The following is a 22,605-nucleotide window of genomic DNA, read 5'->3' as shown; positions in this document are numbered from 1 at the left end:
TGTAGTATATATATACTGTAGAGTATTACTTAGCTCTGAAAAGAAAGGAAATTTGGACTAATTCTGATTATGCTAAGTGAAACAAACCAGTCACAAAAAGACAAATACTGTCTGATTCTACTTATATGAGATACTCGGGAGAAGAGTAAGGAGTTACTGTTTAATAGGTATAGAGTATCTGCGGAATGAGACAGTCACTGACTGTACACTCAGAAACGCTTCAGATGGTGGGGCACCTGGGTGGCTCAGTCGGTTAAGCATCTGACTCTTGATTTCAGCTCAGGTCATGATTTGTGGTCTGGGAGTTCGAGCTCCGCATCTGGCTCCACGCTGTCAGTACAGAGCCTGCTTGAGATTCTCTCTCTCTTCCTCTCTTCCTCTGCCCCTCCCGTGCTCTCTCTCAAAATAAATAAACTTAAAAAATGGTTCAGATGATAAATTGTATGTTATTTGTATTTAACCACAATTTAAAAAGCATATACATACACACACGACATGTATATGTGCCTATGACTTACAAACTATATAAGTTACAACTGTGCATTTATATTGTATATATTTTGACACATACACAAAACCCAGAAGCTTTTAACATATGTACAAATAAATACAAATGGAAGTTCTACTATTTTCTTCCTGCACCCTAATGGATCATCTCAGCCCCCTGAGGAGGCCTAAACCCTGAGACTGTCATGCAGTGTAAGGTAATGTCTCTCTCTCTCTCTCTCCAGCCCAAACCTCACTGTGTGCACGGGAAAGAGCAGTACCAGCAGTAACCATCCACTGACACCAATTTGCCTTCTCTCCCTCCTGTCCTTCTCTGGGACCCCAGGAGTGTTGAACCCTCTTCCAGGGCCTCAACAACATGCAGTCCTAACAGGCTCAGCTATAACAAATTCTCAGCAAAAACAAATCCCTGGAAAGTTGAGAGAGAGAGACTGAGATACAAACTTGACGTAAATACTACTTGCTGGCACCATGGAGGAGCTTTGAAAAACTCCTCCGTGAACAGGTGAAACTTGAATTAGAATGAGGTTTACCAGAGAAATCTTTTGGGTGTCCTAGGAGTGAAGAGATCCCGAAGCCTTAAAAATGCTGCTTATGTGAAAACCCATGACCATCAACTAAAAAGATTAAGTTGGATCTAAAATCAGCCTGTTTGGGAGAGAACGGTTGGGGGGCGCTAGCCAGCTGCTGCAGAGAGACTTACCTTTAGTATTTCTGGTTCTTTGATATCCAGGGATCTTGTGTTCCAGTGTTGTAGGCTTTTATGTAATCTGTGATATTTATGAGCACTTGGTGGTGTAAAAAACCAGATCATGCAAACCGCAGTCATGAACCCAAGACCAATTCCCAGAAAGAGTCCGCTCACATAATGGGGAAGGGGGAGGATGAGGTACCCATAGACACACATGATAAAGAAGCCCAGCGTCTTCACCGGCAGCTCCGGGTGCTGCACGGCCGAGTGGGCCTCGTCCTCACTGTCCAGAGTCGGACCGTCATCCGCCAGCACCTCGGGCTTGACAGGGATATCCGGGAGCTTGTCCAGCGCGATCTCCACCTCCGCGTCCAAATCAAAGTCCTCGGTGTACAGTTCGCAAAACTCCTCATCTTCTTTGCTCACCAAGGCAGACAAGGAACATTTCTCAAGAACCAGCGAGCTCGTCTTCAGGCCTAAGTCCTTCAGACCGCTGCCCTGGGAACTCTTCGGTTCCGCCTCTCTTGAGGGCGGCTCGTCGGAGGACCTGGGGGGGTCACCCCCGGGGACGCTGGGGTCACTCCCGTAGCCGTCCCCCTCAGAGTCACACTCCTCTTCCTTGATGCTGTAGTTGTTATTGCTTTCCAAGTGACCGTTCAAGCTGGACAGATTGGAGAGTTCTGAAGCACTTGAAGATAAGGCTTTGGGCCTATGGCTGCCACTTTCTTCCCCTATAATTTTACTAAGGAGCTGAAAAGGCTCATATATGACTTCTGAAAGGCGACGCTTAGTGTCTTCGATTTTAGCCTCCATTTCGGGCACTTTAAAAAAGGAGCGCGTATCGGAGGGAGAAGTCAGTGGGGAAGAAGGCGCAGTTTTGGAGTCTCCACCTGTGTTTCGTGGCTGTGTGAACTGCTTGAACAGCTGTAAATTGAGCTTGGAGTCCGGTGGTTTATAGGACACAGTATCTGACTCCTGCCTGGAGGTGTCTGTGGACAGAGACTTGACTAATGTCTTCATCAAGTGCCTGTGCCTCGAGGGGTGTGGGGGTTCTTTTGGCTCCACCTCGGTCGACAGGGACTTCACAAGGCTCATGAAGGGTTTTGCACTGGAGAGGGTGGAGGCTGAGGCACTGGAGGACAGGATGGGAGACTTGGAAGGAGAGGACAACGGGGACGAAGAACTGGTTTTCTGCTCAGAAAGGGACGACACGCTGGGAGAGCTAGCTAAGGGCCCGGACGAAGATGACCCTGGGGACAGAGCCAATGGCACTGTACTTAATACTTGCACTGCCGGAGGAGGGGACTCCAACAGCTTTACAGTGTTCTCGGAGACGGGCAAAATGGCAGGGGACACGGACAGTCCCCCTGCCAGGATGGGCTGGGCAGCAGGGCCGGTGGAGTCATAGCCCCCCTGGGGTTCAAGACAGAGGTCTTCCTTGGCCTCGAGCCCCGTTACGATGCTTTGGTCATCCAGCCCCTCCTCGAGGTACTCCCTGAACTCCTCCTCTTCCTCCTCCTCCTCCTCCCCGGATGCCGAGAAGTGAATGGCGATAGTGTCTCGGGACACGGACCTCTGCACGTGCACTCTGGGGGCTGATGGCTTTGGCATGTCAATGGTTTTCTCGGCATGGCGACCATTCAGACTTGTCATTGCCGGCTTCACGAGGGCTCAGGCTCTGCGAAAACAGCAAGAAAGCCAGAAGTCAGAGAGCTGCTTCTCCACAGGAGAAACTGTCATGTGGCCTCGGGGGCACAGATGACGCTCACTTCCAAATGGTGATTATGCTTTGACTTGGCAGATGGCCACTGTTTGTCACTTGAGCTGGTTTGATGGTTTAATTTTCACCAGATAAATCCCAGCTAGGCATTCTCTTTTATGAGCAAACTCCAAACCGGTATTATAAATGCCACATAGTCTAACTTTCACCACAACTGAGTAATTGTTTCCTCCCTCTTAACTGGCTCGTTTCTATCGGCAATTCTAGATTTCAACACTTAAAATACCTGCACAATAGATGTTACCAGCATTACTTTAGAAGTCCAACAAGATAAAATGCGGCATCCTGGTGATTTTGAGCATCTTGGAACAAAAATTTCACCACCGTTTTCTAGCTATAAAAAGCCAACCCAGGAGGTTTACTGCTTTCATTGCAATTTTCTCAGCAATGCTAACAATTATTTGGCTTGCCTCTCCCACCCGGACTCGTACTATCTTGCCACTGCAAAGAAGCAGCAACGTCTCCAAGGGAGGAAAGGGAATCTGTCAATGAATTGCTATGACCTGTTGGCTTCTTTAGTCCCCAAATGGCAGTGTATTTAGGTGGCCATGAAGACATGGTCATATACTGGGGCTTCAGGAAAAAGGAAACATATTTTAAACCGAATCCATGATTCAGAGGGCAGTAAAATTAAGTAACAATGTTGTAACCCACCACCAACCAAGAACTCTAAGGGCTATGGTGAGAAACATGGAAGCCATGCTTTCTGCTCTTCTGGAGCTTAGCAGGCAGCTGGGGGAGAAGACAGACCCTGGGGCAGTGAAATCAAAAGATACCAAGCCGACTCTGTGAGATCTAGTACATTACCTCTCTCCCCATTCACTAAAGGCCCAATTACTGGACACCACACAACATGACAGACCCTACAAAGTGGAAATTAACACCACAATCTGGAAAGAGACCCTGTCAAAGGAGCAAGAACACTCTTGAAGAATGAACTTCAGGTATTCTGAGGAGGCTGAGACCACTGTGGGAAGCAGGACACCTGCTCAGCCTTTTTAAACTGATGGGTCAGGGAGAGGTGCCTGGCTGGCTCAGTTGGTAGAGCTATCCAACTCCTAATCTCAGGACCATGAGTTCAAGCTCATGTTGGGTATGGAGCATACTAAAATTTAAAAAAGAAAATAATAAACAGATGGGCAGGTTATGACAAAAGGGCATGATTAGACAGAAGGGAAAAAGTGTGAAGATGAGCATGGTGTGTCCTGCCACATGGGTCTGTCCTCTACCTCCAAGGGTGTGGGTGGGGGATGGGGGGTGGGGAGCAGTGGGAGACCACCAGTATAAGAGCAGCGTCATGGGGAGTGGAAGAGTGGCCTTGGGAGCTACCCAATAGGGCTTCTGGTACTTGTTCCTTTTCCAGCTCACTCTGTGGGACCCCGAACAAGCCTAAACTTCTCTGGTTCTCAGAATTTTCATCTGTAAAATGGAGAATCAAGAGTTCTTTCCAAATCTAAAACCCTACACGTTTATTATGATTGTATGCAACCCAATGTAATACACTCATACAAGTAATCTACCATCGACAATCAACATTATGTTGCTCACTTGTTTCTTTAATTTGAAGAACTCCTAAATTTAAGTCTGCCAAATATTAACATCCAAAATGCTGGCAACTGGTACCACCAAAAAGAGAAAAGGTAAACCCATGGTGGGAGGGGGGCAGGAAACAGAGATCCTGGGTCCCTTCAACAGAAAACACCCCAATGATGACAAGAATTACCATTCAAGGGCCCAGTCGCAACATGGGCACATCTGAAACTGCACACTTTTAGTATCAATACTGAAGAGAAATTACTTTCACCGAATCTTCCCAACAGAGCTTTGTCCCTGCCCGTTCCTGACCCTCAGGCTCCCCTATCCCAGTGGAGTCAGGAAAAGGGGATGATCTTTGTGGACAGAAAAGCAATTTAAATCCAGGATCTGAGGGCCAAGCTAGAAGGACAAAGCTTCAGGTCCAGGACCATCCTTCCCGGTTATCTTTAAGCCAACAGGTTTGTAAGCTTAGTAAGAAGAAAAATACCAAGTGCAACACATGCTTTTCATTTAACTGTCACCTAGTTTTATAAGGGTAATTTAAAAAGAAAATTATAGAGGTAATTTAAAAAGAAAAGTATGATACTTAATTCTCAGTAGGCTGAAAAATACGTTTCATTTAAATTCCTTTAATAACACAAAGGATGATCTGTAAGGCTCTGCTGTTCTGAGGCTGCTTGATGGTATGGTGGCTGCAGGCTAAAATGCCTGTGGGCACAGATGCAGATACAGAGCATGATCTGGGGGGCCGGACAGTTTGAGCTGGTCCTCTGCGGAGCAAGGCAAGAGTGGAGAGGCCTGTCTGTAGCTGAGGGTGGGCTGGCCTGGGAATCGGCAGGCAAAGTCAGGTCCGGGCAAGGGCGATGGGAGAAAACAGTAGTGTCTCCAGGAGCCTGTGGTACCCGAGCAGGCCCCTGCCCACGAAGGAGCACCATCATCAGGGGCCTACTCACCCACCCCTCCTCCACAGAGTCAGGCCCCCTGACTTGCCAGCTGAATGGACCTCTGCTGATCTCTGATCAGACTGTCCCAAGGCCTGTGTCAGCCAACAGGGTCTGGCTCACTATCTAATGTCTTTCTCCAGGGCTCAGGTAGTAGCCTGAGGAATTCAGAGTAAACTCCCCCAAATCCACACTGACCAAAGCCTTGCTCTGTTTCACCGGTTTGGTTTTTGTGTTTGCTTTTACTAAAACATGGCATGTGAGGCCAGAGCAGCACTACTACTGTTTAAATGCAAGAAAATCTCTGTTTGCTCATCTGCAAAATGAGGGGATGAGACTAAGGAAAAGCTGCTTCTAGGACCAAAATTGCTGGATAATTGTGAGTGCAGTGGAACCAGAGTGGATGCTATGGGTTCCAGACAACCCATCAAGTGGTCGCTCCCTCCTCCTGGGCACTACTGCAGCCTCCTCCTCTCGGTCCTCCCACTGCCTGACTGCTGCGGCCAGAAAAACCGACCCTCTCACAATCACAGCCTCACAGGACAGCCAAGGTCAAGAAAAAAGAACACCTGACTGTTGCCCAGGAAGATTACATGGTTTGTTCAAGGCCACAGCACTGACTAGAGGAGGAGGGAGGGACAGTTAGACACGCTTTTGACACTGATGTCCTGATGCCTTTTTTACCACAACAAGCTGCTTCCTCTAGCACGTCACGCACGTTCTTTATGACTGCTTTGTCCTGGACTTGGTACCCGCCCTCTGTGCTCCTCCACGAACAGCTCTCCCAGGAACTAAGAGCTCAGTTCTCAACAACCTGCCGGTGGCCAGCTGCATAGAGAAATAAGAGAGTTGTCTCATCGTCTCATTATCCATCCTACAACCTAGTATCCTAAAAAAGTATGCCCTAGAGGGGCAGAGAAGGGGAGACACAGAATCTGAAGCAGACCCCAGGCTCTGAGCTGTCAGCACAGAGCTTGATGTGGGGCTCGAACTCATTGACTAGGAGATCATTACCTGAGCCAAAGTCGGACGCTCAACCGACTGAGCCACCCAGGTGCCCCAGGAATTTGAATTTGAATGCTCTCCTGAGCAGAAATCAAAGTTTGGGGCTGGCCGAGATGGAGCACTAACTGAAGACACTTCCATGAAAAGCTCCTTCCTCCAAAGGGCCACATGTACTCAGCAGTGGGTGAACAAGAAGCAAACCGGCCCTCCTAGAGTGGAGAACTTTGAGAACATAACGCTAAGTGTAGTACGCCGGCCACAAAAAGCCAAATGCTGTGGTGATTCTACTTATCCAAGCTTTCTCAAGTAGTCAGCTTCATATAAACACAATGTAGAACGCGGCTGCCAGGACTGGGGGAGGGGAAGTAGGGAGTTGGTTCATGGGCACAGACTTCCAGTTTTGTGTAATGACGAAGTTTTGGAGACTCGTTGAATAATAAAGTGGATCTACTTAACACTAGTGAATTGTACACCTAAAAAGTTAGGATGGTAAATTTTATGCTATGTATACTTAAGATAAATTTGAAATAAAAAATTTTGAAAAGTATTCATTCAAAACTTCAGAATGATGTAATATTTAACACTTTGAACTACTTATCATGCCAACTAAAACAATTCTATTCAAACTGTTCTTTAGTATTTACCATAGGGTTACATTTTAAGATAACAAGTACAATTGTAAAAAACAAAAAAAAACAAATGCAATTATATTTATGCTCCCATACTTCTTAGGGGTCAAAAAAACTTTAGAGTCCAATGCCCCCTGAACTTTAGCCTTAGTCAGGTATGTTTCCGGAGAAAAGGAAATTTCAAACTCTTCTGCTGATGGGTCTTTCCTAAGGTCTTGATTTCAATTCTCCATTAAAGTTACTATGCCTTGTAAAGATGGTCATTGCTCTCATTAAGATTGAGAAAGCGTCAAAGAAGGGCTTCTCTCCCTAGCATTTATGCAGGAATCTATCCAGTCTAAAGACAAGGAATAAATCAATGGCTCTCATCTAACCTGAACTTATGAAAAACAAAGACCTTAAACAGGAAGCCAGTAGCCAACTGCCCTATCATGAAGTCCATGAGGCACTCAAACTTAGTACAGTCAGAGTTAGACTATGAACTATCTATGAAATTTATTTTATTTCTAGTCACTCAAAAAGGTTATCATCATTAATTCAGCAATGAAAAACCAATCAACAATAATCAGACTACATAATGAAAAATGAACCATTTCAAGACTCAGTTTTGGCATTTATTAACTCAGATATAATAACCTCCCTGAATTCTGATGATTTTTTTTTTGGTGGGGTACTAATTTTCTAATAAAAACTGCCCTTTCTACCTCCACCTGTATTTGAAACAATTCAGTCCTGGGATTTTACAGTCATAAAAAGAGAAAATAGTTCCTTCCAGGCTGCTCACTTATCAGAAACTCATCCACCTGGTCCTCCCACATTAAAGCAAATAGTGATATGGCCATTATGCTCAACATTATTATTACTTTCTAATTCATATACTAGATTAGACGGAATGCTGGAGGAAGGAAAAAGAGAGGGAAGCAAAGAGGGAAGAGAGTGATTTTGACGGAGAATGGAACTGGTCTCCAGATAAAGAGTGTACAGTAATACAGCAGATCTAAGGAAGAAAGCCTATTTGGAACATGCCTCAATTCTCAGGAGCATCACTAATCCTTCAAGATCGTTATTAAAATGCTTTGTCTTTGTAAAATTCAGGCTGTTAGATATTTGCTGCCTCTGAACAAGCTTGCTCTTGGACATATGATGTAGGAGTACCATCTGCTAGCATGGGTTGAGTCAGTCAGTAGTTTTAATTCAAAAACTTCTCTTGGCAAGGGAAAAGAGGCAAGCTGCATTGTGTTGCAGAGGATGGCTTAATACCTCTTATCTGTGCATTTTAAAATAGGATTTGGTTTCATAAAAAATATGAAAGAGGCCTTAAGACTCCATTATTCCGCCTGGATGCTGCAGAGGAAACCGCTGAATCTAGTCAAAGCAACCATAGTAGGAAGGTCTGATTTAGCCTAAAAATCTCAAGTACATCTTGACAGCTATCCTGTAATTCATTTAAATTCAATGAAGCAGCTGAGAATTGCCAGCAGCCATTCTAATCTGTTAATACTCCACCTCACAAACAAAAATCAATATTGACATTATAGATAATGAACTAGCCCTGCCTTAGTTTCATTTAAGAAAAGAAAAGAAAGAGAAAAGAAAGTATTCCACTTCCAGCACAGGCAACTCTCTCAAGACTTTGACTGATTGTCAGAAACTCAAAATGCCTTTCCCATTCGTTATTAGGTTCTGAGACTCACACTCAAAAGTCTCTTCCAGCCCAGCAGGGTCCAGCACCACAAACAACACAACATAGGCTTTATAGCTGCTAATAAACAACAGGTCCACCCTCTTGGGCCGAGGCATGGACCTTTTACTGGCCACAAAGGAGGCCTAGCTGGGAAGAGTGCCGTATCCATGGAGGAAAAAGGTGTTCAAATGCATCAACACAATGAGAATTTTGCTTTACAGACTGCTAGATAGATCTAATAATGAAATCCAAGTTCAGTTCACAGTAACTCATTCAAAACCAGGTCACACCTCCAGCACAATCACACAAGGCCTATGGAGGCTTATAAAGGATAACGCTGGTGCCACCCACTGTGAGGAACTCAAGGAGACAACAGATGGACATTGTGTATGACATCTATGTGAAAGCAAAAAGGCCCTAGAGTAAAATAAAAACTTAGAACAGGTATGCCCAAATCAGATGGTGCTAATTAAGTCAAGAAGCCTGGGAAGAATTTTTTTTTTTAAAGCAGAAAAGTCATGGCTGTGGCCTACATATGAAAAGAATATTGCAGTTATGAAGCATCCGAGCATGGAAAGGCACAGAGATTGGAAACAAGAGGGTCACTGAACAGCTGGGTTAGCTACGGCTGAGGGGCTGCGCTGGGGGTGGGAGGCTAATATTTGAATTAAGGGCAGGGAATCAATTACTCGAAACCTTGAAACGCTAAGCATTTGGATTTATACTTAGTTATTTGAGAGAGAGAGCGTTCATGAGCGGGGAAAGGGCAGAAAGAGAAAAAGAAAGAGAATCCCAAGCAGGCTCCATATTCAGTATGAAGACTAACATGGGGCTCAATCCCACGACCCGTGAGATCACAACCTGGGCTGAAACCAAGAGTCAGTTGCTCAACCAACTGAGCCACCCAGGCGCCCCTGGGTTTGTATTTAAATGTTAGGAAACAGCAACTGAGCCACCCAGGCGCCCCTGGGTTTGTATTTAAATCTTAGGAAACAGCGCCTGTAGATTCTTGAGAAGTGCGAAAACTGGGTGGAGATGTTTTTGCTCAGGTGAGTGAAAGCCTGGAAGCTAGGAGGCTGGTGTTGGAAATCTGGAAGGAGGGTAAGAAGAGTCGCTAGTGGCTGTGGTCACCAAAAATCACATTTCAAAAGCTGACGTTCACGGGTCCAATGTTAACAACACGCAAATCTGGGAAAGTGGTATAGTGCTCCTTATTCAGTTTTTAGTTTTGCAACCGTTTTAAATATTGAAATGACTTCCAAATTAAAAACAAAAAACATCAAAAAGGGGCACCTTGTGGCTCAGTCGGTTAAGTGTCCAACTCTTGGTTTTGGCTCAGGGCATGAGCTCACAGTTCATGAGTTTGATCCCACATCAGGCTCTGTGCTGACAGTGCAGAACCTGCTTAGGACTCTCTCTCTCTCTCTGTTCCTTCACCCCTCTCCCTCTCTCTCTCTCAAAATAAATAAACTTTAAAAAGTAACAACTAAAGCAGTGTTCCTCACCATCATTCAGCTTTGGATCTGTTGCTCCCTCCTGCCTCCCACTGTTGTATCAGTCAAAATGATCAAGGCTAGTTACAGCAGGGAGCCTATATTTTACCATTCCTTGAGCGATTTAAAATTTTATTTTGAAATAATTATGGGCTCACAGTAAGCTGCAAAGGAAGTGCAAAGAGGTGCCATGTACTTTTCACCAATTATTCCTTAAATTTTCAAGCCAAATCAATTCCAAGTGGTTAAGAAGTCTGGTTTTAGGGGTGCCTCCTAGGTGGCTCAGTCCACTGAGTATCCGACTTCGGCTCAGGTCATGATCTTGAGGTTTGTGAGTTCAAGCCCCAAGTCAAGCTTACAGTGCAAAGCCTGCTTGGGATTCTCTCTCTCTTCCCTGCTCTCTCTGCCCCTCCTCCACTCATGCATATGCTTGTGCGCTCATGAGTATACAGTCTCTCAAAATAAATAAACTTAAAAAAAAAAAGAAAGAAATCAAATATGAACCACAGACTACCAATTCATCCCTGTAAGAAAAATGCATCTACCTGAGAGTGGAACTTCCCCTCATAAGGACTCTCTGATAGTCTTTCTTAAGGTCTTAAATGGTCAGGTTTATGAAGGCATCATCAACAGATAATTCCCAATATAGCATCAAAAAATACATAAACAAGCAATTCATCTAAAAGTTCAAATGGCCAATGAACAAACAACCAAAAAGGTTCAGCTCACTGAAAACAACAGATAGCTAGGAAACAAATCAGTGGAACAATTTTAGTCATCAAATACCATCACTGAAATATAATCTGTGATGCTGTCAAGGGCACACTAAGACAAACCCATCATTATTGCACTAATGGTGAGAACATAGTAAAAACTTTTCTGACACCAATTTTGCGGTACCTATTAAGTGCCTCAATAATGTTCATTCCATACATGCACTAGGCAAAAACAGAGGTGGGTGGAGGGCACCTGGGTAGCTCAGTTGTTTAAGCATCGATTCTTGATTTGGGCTCAGGTCATGATCTCACAGTCCGGAGATGGAGCCCTGTGTCCAGCTCCACACTGGGCATGATGCCTGCTTAAGATTCTCTCTCTCCCTCTCCCATACTCTCTCTCTCAAAGAAAGAAAGAAAGAAAGAAAGAAAGAAAGAAAGAAAGAAAGAAAGAAAGAAAGAAAGAAAGAAAGAAAGAAAGAAAGAGAAACACAGAAAAGAAATGCAGGCAGCATTAATGCCAGTCTATATAATGGACTTATCAGTAATTTTTACTTTCTACTTTTAGACCAAATACTTCCATAATGTAGAGAAAACTATATGTGAATGCATATCAATCTTTAAAATAAAATCATGATCTCTGGAATATAAAATTGTACTAGTCCATCCCTCCCCCACTTTACCCAATGGGAAAACTAAGGTACAGAAAGATTCATTTTTGTGAGTCATGCCATATGTATACATGCCCTCTCTTTTTATGCCCAAGACTACAGAGTGAAGTAATCCAGCACATGGGTATCTGTGAGGCCTTTGGCTTCAGTTCCAATAACTTGTGAGTAGTGTGACCCTCAGGCAAATTATTTACCTTAAGCCTCTGTTTCTCCATCTGTCAAATGGTAATGATAGAAGAGCATTCAGATTAAATAAAACAATGAGGCACTGAGTATGGTCCCTGGCACAGAACAAGCATTCCTTAAATGTTATCTGTGCTTGTAAGTATTTCCTCATGTCAATAGAGATTCTTTTACACATGATTTTATTTTATTATTTAAAAAAATTTTTTTAATGTTTTATTTATTTCTGAGAGAGAGAGAGAGACAGACAGCGCGAGCAGGGGAGGGTCAGAGAGAGAGGGAGACACAGAATCCGCAACAGGCTCCAGGCTCTGAGCTGGTTGTCAGCACAGAGCCGGACGTGGGGCTCGAACCCACTAACCACGAGATCATGACCTGAGCCAAAGTCGGACGCTTAACCAAATGAGCCACCCAGGTGCCTTACACATGATTTTAAATAGCTACATAAAATGAATATTCCAGAATGGAACCATTTCAACACAGGATACTACTTGGAATTTTTTGCTATTACAAACAATGCTACAATACACTATGATTCTATACATAGATACATAGCCTTTGACTGCCTCTCTGATTATCTTCTCAGTAAGTAGATTTAGAAGCAGTATCACAGGGTTAAAAAGCATATGTACATTTTCACTTCCATTGTTTTGAAAAGAGTTTTTAAGCTCATTGTAAAAACCTTCTAAAACAGATGTATGTAGAAGAAAAGTGAAATTTTCTCCTGCTCCCCTCAAATCAACTGTTTAGAATATGTCCTTCCTTCTACTTCTTTTGTTTGCATTTATCAACACACACAAACACATAAAGCTGTTACTGTTTTCAGTCCTAAATGAGATCATACTATACATATTGCTCTGCAGTTTGTTTTTCACTTACTATTTCTTGGACTTCTTCCCATGCCTATATATATAAATTAGCAGGTATGCACACATGCACATGCTTCTTTCTACATAGTACAGATATACCATCATCTACTTACTCATTCCTTTGATAGAAATTAGAGGATTTTTTTTGAGTTTTCACTATTAGAAACACTGCTATCTTGAAAAGCCTTTTCTATAAGTCTTGTATACAAGTGCAACTCTATCTTTAGGGTACATTTCTAGAGGTGGAATTGATGGGTCAAAGGAGGTGCCTATCTACAAATTTGGAACTGTCTTGCCAATTTGCCCAATTTGCTAATTTAATTTACTCCTATTAACAGTGTATGAGGCATCCACCTTGAACTTTTGTCAGGACTGAACACTATTTTTAATTTTTGTCCATCTGAATGATGGTAAAAAGGAATCTCAGTACTTTGATAATCGTTTCACGTTTTCCCCCCTCTGTTTCCCTTCTTCTGTTAACCAGGTCACTCATACTTCTTGCTCAAGGGTTTTTCCTATTCACTTTATGAGTCATGGACAGTTACCACTTTCCATGTGGTAACCCAGTGGGTTGCAAATATTTTCCCCCATCTCTGATCTGCCTTTTAATTTAATTTTCAAATATATAAAGCTTTTGATTTTGAGGTGCTGATCTCTCAGTCTCTTACTTTACAATTTCTAGGTTTTATACTTCCTTTTTTTTTATGGTTTTTTTTTTTTTTAATTTATTTCTGAGAGCGAGAGAGAGAAAGCGTGAGCAGGGGAGGGTCAGAGAGAGAAGGAGATACAGAATCCGAAGCAGGCTCCAGGCTCTGAGCTAGCTGTCAGCACAGAGCCCAAGGCAGGGCTCGAACCCACAAAAGGTGAGATCATGACCTGAGCTGAAGTTGGGCACTTAGCCGACTGAGCCACCCAGGCACCCCTAGGTTTTATACTTCCCAAGGAAGCCTTCCCCATTCCATCAGCATAAGAGCATCAGTCTCTGAAATCATTGCAGAAAATGATGACAATAGCATATGCAACACACATACTATTCTCTGTTCCTCATATGAGGATCAAACTCTTCAGAAAAACTGATGGATATGAACAATAATTTCTTTGTATTTTTTAGTCATAATAAACGGTAAAGAATTTGGATTTCTCCCCTCCAAATCATATTAGTAGACTAGAAAACCTAGTTTATATATCTGAATCCATTAATATCTATGGATTGCTTAGCTTTTCAATGTGAGGAAAGTATTTCAGATAAATTCTTCACAAACTGAAAAAAAACTCTCTGAGAGAGAAGTAAAGTAATGGGTGGAGGTAAGAGAAGGTGACTTGAATAAAGGTTTCACAGAGGCATGTGTGAGCTGGCCCTTGTAGACCTGACAGGCTAACCACTGAGACACAGGGGTTGAGAGTACATTCCAAGTGAAGGACAGTAGATGAGAAAAGGGAAGGAGGCAAGAAACCCAAGACCACAATCAAGACCTTCGAAGTCACAACGTACTGCATTCGTGGCAGAGGCACAGTCCTGGGTGACCAAATGGCCACACTGAGGTTCCTTCTGGAGAGGCCTACTTGCCCATAGGCCCCATCAGATAACATCCCCCATCCTACTCAACCACCATTGTGGACGTGACAGGGAAGGTCTTGAGCTGAGGGCAGCCGATAGACCAAGCCTAAAAGTTCCACCCAAGTGTGAGATTCTGATAATTGTTCAGTTGGTAGAACAATCAGCCACTGAAAATTCATACCGAGTGAAGCCATGAGGTAGCAGGGCCAGGAGCTCCCACGGAGACCATGACGCTCAAATGACAGTGATGGAGCTCACCCACTTCACTTCCCTGAGCCTTGGGTTCTTTCACTGTAAACTGAGGGGGCCTTCCTTGTCCTCAAGGAATTTCCCAGAAAGCTCTAAATTCTATACGTCTATGGTTCTATGATTCAATATTCATGAAACAGAACCTACTTAGAGTCTTATTTTCTCATTTCGCCCCAGAGAAATTCTTGGCAATTGCTCAAGTCTAGCAAAGGAAACCAGAGTACACTTGAACTGATTAATGTGTCTAAGGCAATTAAGTCAAAATATTTTTCTAGTAATATTGAAATAGTTCATCTCACATTAACAAATACTTCTAGCCCTTGTCTTGCTTAGCCCAGCTGTGGAAACACCCCTCACTTCTGGTCATCGGTGGAGAGTTTGCTGAGTCTACTAAAAATGAGATGCAGATAGTCAGCACTTGTGTGTGCTGTGACAACAGAAAGCTTCATTCTCTTCTGGATTCAAATTATACCTCCTCCAGGTTCCCACCTATCCTTACAGGGACACAACTCCATACCCTCTCACAAAAAATGATCCCCGTCCTACACTGCCTAGCTTTTTTTTTTTTTTAATGGATAGAGAGCAAGGTAAGAGAAAGAGAAGGGCTGGCCTAGTTTTTAAGATGAAACCACCATCTGTATTTTCAGACCAAACCACCATCTGTACCACCCTCTCTAAATCATTAACACTGCTAGCTACTGCCTGTGAGCTATCCCTACCCCAGGTCTGCGAGTCACTCCCACTGCCAGGGACCTACATCCCAACTAGGGAGAATCCGGGGGGTGGGGGAGGGGGAGGCTGGGTGGGGATTGTTCCAGATCCCAGTCAGGAGGTGACTATAGCATTCAAACCTGGACCAGGGCATTGCTGTTTCCCGGAAATTCCTGAATGAGCTCACTGATTTCTTAGTCAGATCCTCCACTGGTGTGCATCCAGGACTTGTCTCTCATCCAGGCCTCCAATTTTGTCTCCCTCCTTTCTCCCTCTAAGCAGATGGCCTTGCCCCTAATTCACTGGGAAGGTGGTAGGAGTTGCCATCTTGTCTCCTATACCCAACTATATACACAAACCACTATTCCCATCCCTTGGCTAGAAATTCTTCTATCTGTTTCGCTCTAATCTACACCCACACACAGATCCTGTCTAGGTCCAGAGTCCTAATTCTAGACTGAATGGACCCATGTGTTCCCTCATTTCTGCCCACTCACCCCACCCCACACTAACTCCCTCTCATCCAAGGGCCAACCACCAAGGCTCCAACCCCAAAGGTCATCTTTGATATTCTCTTCTTTATCCTCCAAATCTCTTTTGTTCCCCATGCCCTCTTGATAAAGTTCTTCTTTCATGGCCTCACACCTCAACATTTCAAAAACCTATCTTGTTCTTGTGTCTCTTTGGCTTTCAGGGTCCCTCTATTTACACAACCTTATTTTCAGTTACTCTCCACCATGTTCCCAACATTCTGGTTGGGTCTGATGAACCACATCCTCCTTCACACCTCCATTCATGCAGCTCTCTGTATTGGAAATGCCTTGCCTTGTCAAGTGCTACCATCCTCCATGAAGCTAGTGATACTTGAAATGAACCTCAGGCCTTCCTCCTAGACAACTCCAGCCTCCCAGCTGACCTCCTACAACATTTATGCCACACAAGTAATCATAGAAAGTGAATTCTCAACCAAGAGTAGGTTGAGTTTCAAAAGTTCATCAGTAAGTCAATTGTGTGAAATTCAAAATCCATTTATCCTGAAGGAAAATATATGGGAATTAGGTTCCTATGCTCACAACACGTATGCAATCCACAGAGTAGCTTATCTGTGACACAATGTACCTTTCCAGACACACAGAACATAACTCCAAAGAAAAATACATTCTGAATTCAGATAATGCCAGGACTAAAGCCTCTGTCCACACTCAGAAAAAGACAATTCTAGAGAATGGGAAGCCAAAAGCCAGGGTGTAAACCCACACACTTCTCACACATCTGCCTCAACCAGACCTCTAGAATCTGAACTCCAGTTTCCAATCCAGCCTAAGGACATGAGTCTGTTTTAACTCATGTGTAAAATTTCTCATTCAATAGAAGTAAGACCCTGGAAAAACACAGAGGAATTGGACCTGTCTGCCCTCAGACACACAGGAGCCAGGCAGCAGTCAGAGGACAAGCTTCCTCCTGGGACCCCTCCATGCAGCAGCAGAACTGCTTCGGTGACTTCCAAACATCGCCATGGCAAATGGGATGAATGGGAAAAAAATTTTTTTTTACTGTTTATTTTTGAGAGAGAGACAGAGTATGAGTGGGGGAAGGGCAGAGAGAGAGAGGGAGACATAGGATCTGATGCAGGTTCTAGGCTCTGACCTCTCAGCACAGAGCCCGACATGGGGCTCAAACTCACGACCTGCGAGATCATGACCTGAGCTGAAGTCAGATGCTTAACCAACTGAGCCACCCAGGTGCCCCAAGAACATGGGAAAATTTTTAATTTGGCCAGAGAATAGAGCAGGGCACACAGATAACTTCTAATTAGGAACTTGGTGGACACTCCTCGGTGGGGATTAGGTTCTAAGGTCAGTGCCAAAAGCAACCAATAGCCAAGATTTCCCCACAGAGTGCTTTATAAATGCCTCAGGTGACCTTGTGCAGTCACTGAGTCACCAGTCAAGTCTGAGAAACTTCAAGGCTGGCAAAAGGATGGAACTAAAGAAAAGACTGAATGTGGCTGGCCGTTCACCCCACTCTGCCCAAGGAAGGCTAACAAAACTCTGACGCAGATGGGAAGTTCTGGAGGCTCCTGCTTGCCGGCAGCATTTGCTCTTACTTTAATGTCAAGCCTCTGTGACCTTAATACACATTAACAGATGTGCTGGGAAGATTAAGGTGGAAGGTGGGGAGTTTTCTGAAGTCAGAGAAACCTGGTTAAGAATTCAAACCCAGCACTAAACAGACCCAGCTTCAGATCTCAGCTACAGCACTTACCAGCATGTGACTCTGGACAAATTACCACAAAAAGCCTCTGTTTCTTTTGGAGAAAAATGGAAGTAACAGTGCCTACTTCAGAAGGGCTGCTGGGAAAATTAAGAAATAACATTTAGCACATGTAAAGTCTTATGATCAGCATCTGCAGGAAGCAAGAGAACATCTTCTTTTCCTTGCCCACCGGGCCATATTATCAAGGATCAAACAGCTAGTCTTCAGCCTCTCTAACCACCTGAACTAGAGACTGTCCTATCTGACTTCAGGTTTAGTTCTGGCAACTGTGACCATTAAGAATTACAAACACAAGGGCAAAACAGAAATATGGAAAGGTCTATATATTGTAGCGCAACATGAAAAAGCAGAAGTTGGGATGGTGAGCAGTAAGGAAAAAAAATACAGCTAACAGGATCCTAGGAGGGTACAGAGACTAAATATCAATAGTTGGTGCTTTACTGTGAGTTGTATTTTTTGCTTTTACCGCAAAGGTGGCTAAAAGGATCACTTTTAAAATGAAGGCGCTGAATGAGATCCATAGTTCCACCAACCTCTTTTTTTCTGTTCCTTCCACACTCTGGCCACATGCTTTTGCCAGATTCTAGTAAATGAGGTTTATCAGTGATTGATTAATTCTGCTTCCTATTTTTCCATTTCAATGCTGATCTAAATTTTAACCAATAATCCACATTCATAAAGGGTTTACACTAACATTATGAAATCAAATCACTGACACAGGTGTAATGACACAGGTGTAATTACAAGTCACTTACTTAGCATTGCTAAGTAAGCAAGAAACTATCAGTTGCTTAGCTTTGATAGTCAAGGCCAACCTCATTCTAAAAGGTAGTGAGAGAACATTCAGTTTGGGGAGGGAGACCTGATACTAGCTCTAATAACAATGTCTAGAGTTAGACCAATCCTGTCTCAGAAATTCTTATTATGTCACCCACAGCCAATCAGAACTTGGAATTAGCATGAAACCATACAGACTTGTGATTTCAAACAGGAGAAAAGAAACTTGATGATTTGGGTAGCTTTTGTGTCCTTATCCTGGGTAAGTGCATAGTTTCTATTAAGCCTTTAAAAATGCTGAAAATGGCCCCCTGGCTCCCATGGGGTTCCTCTGCAGGTGTCAGGTTGGAACCACCAGGCTAGGTCAGCTCTACCTAGCAGCCGGTGGTGGGACAGCAGATCAGCCAGCGCTAAGCACCTTCTTATTCCTAGTAATCAAAGGGCAGATGAATCTTAGGATTGGGTGGAGGGGAAATGTACCAGAAAATCCTAGGAAATGTGTTCATGCAAAAACTCAACCACCCGTGCCCATCTCAGGGCTTATCATAACTGAGAAGGGGGGATTAGAAGACAAGTAATTTGAAAAACTTCCCCAGTAATCACTGCTTATGTACGTGACCACACATGCCCCAGTATTTACCATGGAATTGAGGCTCACCGGCCTAAATCAACTTAGAATATCAGGAATACATTATACTTACTTACTAACTTACACACACACACACACACACACACACACACACACACACACACAGGGGAAAGGATGATGAAGTCACCAGGAGTCAGTTGGAAATACAGTACCTGCTATTCCCAGGCATAGATAACTAGTCTATCCAGTCTACATCTATGTTAGATCTACATCTATGTTAGAAGGCACTATCTTAGACACAACTGCTCTGTCTACATTAGAAGGTGGGGAGGCATCTCCCTGTCAAGGTTAATCAGTGAACTACCTCAGACCTGAAACTGTTAAATTGTGAAATCAAGAGAGCCTCATTTCAAATGAGGAATCAGAGGCCGGCCACTGCTTACACGGGCACACGACACAACTGGACTGAGTTTTGCTCTTGATCTCTGATACACCTGACTGCGCTGTTTGCTCCTTGAGTTGTGGCCTCATCTCCTGGGCTGGTTCTAGTCCCCCCCAACCCAGACACCAGGTATAGAGCTGACCCCAGCCAGGGCCTCCACGGCTGTCCATCCCTGCAGGTCTGTTTCATTACTGGCTCAAGGGACCAAAAGCAAGACAGAAGGCAGCAACGAAGGGCAAATGAAACAACAAACTAATGTGGATCCACAAAGTAATGAGAAAAAAACTGTTTCTTGGCAGATAAGGGGGAATAAGCACCGGGAGCGGTTCATAACCAGAAATACGAGAACACAGCTTGGAACCAAACTGCCTAATCTAATTCGGGAGGCGCTATAAACCTGATGGCTGTACTGGGGCTCCATGTGACGTTTCAAAGAAGAGAAAGCTCTAAAGTTGTGATCTTGATGTTGTTCTGCTCACGGGCCCAGCAACTGCCTGGCAGCAGCTTCCTGCCCTTTCCAGATGATCAGTGCTGAGTTTGTTGTTGGGTTTGGTCCTCCAGCTTCTGTGGGTCCTCAGGGAGTACACTCGGCCAAAGCAAAATGCCAAAACAGAGGCAGAATTTTCTGGCCATCCACGTGTAATTAGGATACCATAAAATCCCACAGCAATAACTCAACACCCAAAAGCAGAGCCTGGGAGAGCTGAGGCCAGATGGGAAGTGCCCCACCTCAGGAGCAGCCTCCTGGTACTGCATCTTCTGATCTGTCAAATGAGAGTGGTGATGCTAAAAGCCCAGCCCTCAAATTGCTAGGAGAAAGAATAAATGGGACAGCAATTCATAAACCATGAAGCTTAGGCATGACATCATAGAAATGTTGTAATTAACAACAGGGCTCTCTCCCCATGGACAGGATGGAGTAAAGAATACTAAGGGAATATTATGATTTCTTCTCAAAGACCCTGTTTGGCAGTTATTCTATTAAAAATTTTTTTAATGTTTATTTATTTTTGAAAGAGAGAGAGAGAGATGGAGTGTGAGTGGGGCATAGGCAGAAAGAGAGAGAGACACAGAATCTGAAGCAGGCTCCAGGCTCTGAGCTGTCAGCACAGAGCCCGACATGGGGCTTGAACCCACAAACTGTGAGATCATGACCCGAGCCAAAGTCAGACGCTTAACCTACTGAACCACCCAGGCACCCCAGCAGTTACTCTATTTACATAAAGGTAAATCTTTATGGTTTATCTTCAGAAAATACAAGGGTTTTTTTTTCATCCAAAAACTTTACAACAGCCATTTAAATTTCCGTGATGAATAACACCATTTATGTGCTGAGCAGTACATGACCCAATCACCTAAAGCAGCAGGAATTATTTCTCAGAGGAAAGGAGGCCGAGGTCCATAGAAATCCAAGTCAGACACAATCAGACCTGTGGGGATGTTATCATAAGATCTCATTTAAGCCTAACAACTCAAGAGGTAAGTACTATTATTATTCCCACATTTTGCAAATGAGGAAAAAGGATGAAAGTGGTTTAGGCAACTTACCCAGGCAACAAACTACTGACTAGCCCTGCTCTACTCTACTCCTCTGCACTAACTGCCTTGTTCAGGTATTTCCAAAGACAAATCAACCCATGATCAACAGAAGCTCTCTACAGGTGTTCTGTGCTTCAAGAAAGACTTCCATCTTGGGGCGCCTGGGTGGCTTAGTCGGTTAAGCGTCCGACTTTCGCTTAGGTCATGATCTCGCGGTTCATGGGTTCAAGCCCCGTGTCGGGCTCTGTGCTGACTGCCAGCTCGGAGCCTGGAGCCTGTTTCAGAGTCTGTATCTCCCTCTCTCTCTGATCCTCCTCTGCTCACGCTGTCTCTCTCTCTCTCTCCTAGAAATAAATAAAAATATAAAAAAAAAAAAAAAAAGAAAGAAAGACTTCCATCCATTCAACATTTGAGCGCTGGCTGCATGCCAAGCCCATCACTGAAAGACAAAGACCTTCACACTGTCTGTCCAGGGAGAGCATTGATTCCAAGGTGGACCCTGAGTCTGAAGATAACTCAAGAAAGCAACGAAGAGTACTTTTTAAAGTTTATTTATTTTTGAGAGCGAGAGTGTGCACACATGCATACACTCATGCACAAGCGAGTGGGGGAAGGTGGGGAGAGAGACAGAGACAGAGACAGAGACAGACAGAATCCCAAGCAGGCTCCTCACTGTCAGTGTAGAGCCTATTCCGGAGCTCGAACCCACAAACCATGAATTCATGACCTGAGCTGAAATCAAGAGCCAGACACTCAACTGACTGAGCAACCCAGGCGCCCCGAAAAGTACTTTTTAAAAAGTCGCAGTAAGGGGTTCAGCATCTGACTCTTGATCTCAGCTCAGGATCTTGGGGTCATGAGTTCAAGCACCGCCCCATGTTGGGCTCCATGCTGGGTGTGGAACCTACCTTAAAAAAAAAAGTTGTAGTACTTCACAGAACAGGGTATAAACTACTTTATTCTACTTTTATAGGCCCCTCAAAGCCTGCTTGGGATGACAATCAACCTATGAAGGAAACACTCCACGTTGGGAAGACTTTCTTATAGTATAGTAAGCCACCGTTTATAGCACAAAGAAATCCAGCGGGCCCTAATCAGCCCTCACCACTACCTGTTCTCCCCACTGCCCCTACTTTCTTGCTGTATATAAGTAAACGTTCTATAAGTAAACGTTCTATTGTATGTACTAAAATCTTAAGAAAACCCTAAAAATACTATATATCCCTTTTTGTGTGCTATGGGAACATATTTCCATCTTAGGGAAGTCGGTCACAATTAGCTGGGACTTCCCTGAGACAGTGAGAGGCTATATCAGATGAGGCTGGGATTTGAAGCAAATGTTCCATCCATGCTATTGATTACCTGGTGACACTATTGTTATCTGTCTTCCCTTTTATACTAGCCATGTCAGGCAGCTGCTACCACAGATTTTCCCTATGTAAACTGCCCCATGAAATGTTCATCTAAATGTCTCTAGGGACTACCATATGGAAACTGACTTCAAAAACAACATCTAAAGACAAGCTCTTATTTTCCTCTCCATTTATCATGTCTATAAAACAAGAATTTGGAGTTGATTGTAGATCTAAGGCTCTCTTTTTTTAAATGTTTATTTATTTTTGAGAGAGAGAGAGGGAGTGCTAGTGAGCACAAGCAGGGGAAGGGCAGAGAGAGAGAGGGTGACAGAGGATCCAAAGCAGGCTCCATGCTGACAGCAGAGAGCTGGATGCAGGGCTCGAACTCACAAACTGTGAGATCATG

At 43.9% G+C, this 22,605-nt stretch overlaps 1 protein-coding gene across 4 annotated transcripts in view; it reads right to left on the bottom strand.

Annotated features, from left to right (window-relative positions):
• Positions 1 to 22,605, bottom strand: part of TEX2 (testis expressed 2) — a 103,229-nt gene that overhangs the window by 58,724 nt on the left and 21,900 nt on the right. For 3 of the 4 annotated variants that reach the window (XM_039235936.1, XM_039235938.1, XM_039235940.1), the window contains exon 2: positions 1,211 to 2,876. In XM_039235936.1, coding sequence (XP_039091867.1) covers positions 1,211 to 2,851 — 1,641 coding nt within the window. In that variant the 5' untranslated portion in view covers positions 2,852 to 2,876. Of the gene's footprint in view, positions 1 to 1,210; positions 2,877 to 14,441; positions 14,508 to 22,605 lie in introns of those variants that run through there. The other variant, XM_039235937.1, reaches the window with a different exon arrangement.

Source organism: Hyaena hyaena, unplaced genomic scaffold (assembly GCF_003009895.1).
Source record: "Hyaena hyaena isolate Hyena2069 unplaced genomic scaffold, ASM300989v1 scaffold_104, whole genome shotgun sequence".
NCBI lineage: Eukaryota > Metazoa > Chordata > Mammalia > Carnivora > Hyaenidae > Hyaena > Hyaena hyaena.
The sequence above is the reverse complement of the archived record's forward strand: the minus strand, read 5'-3'. Positions and strand labels throughout refer to the sequence as shown.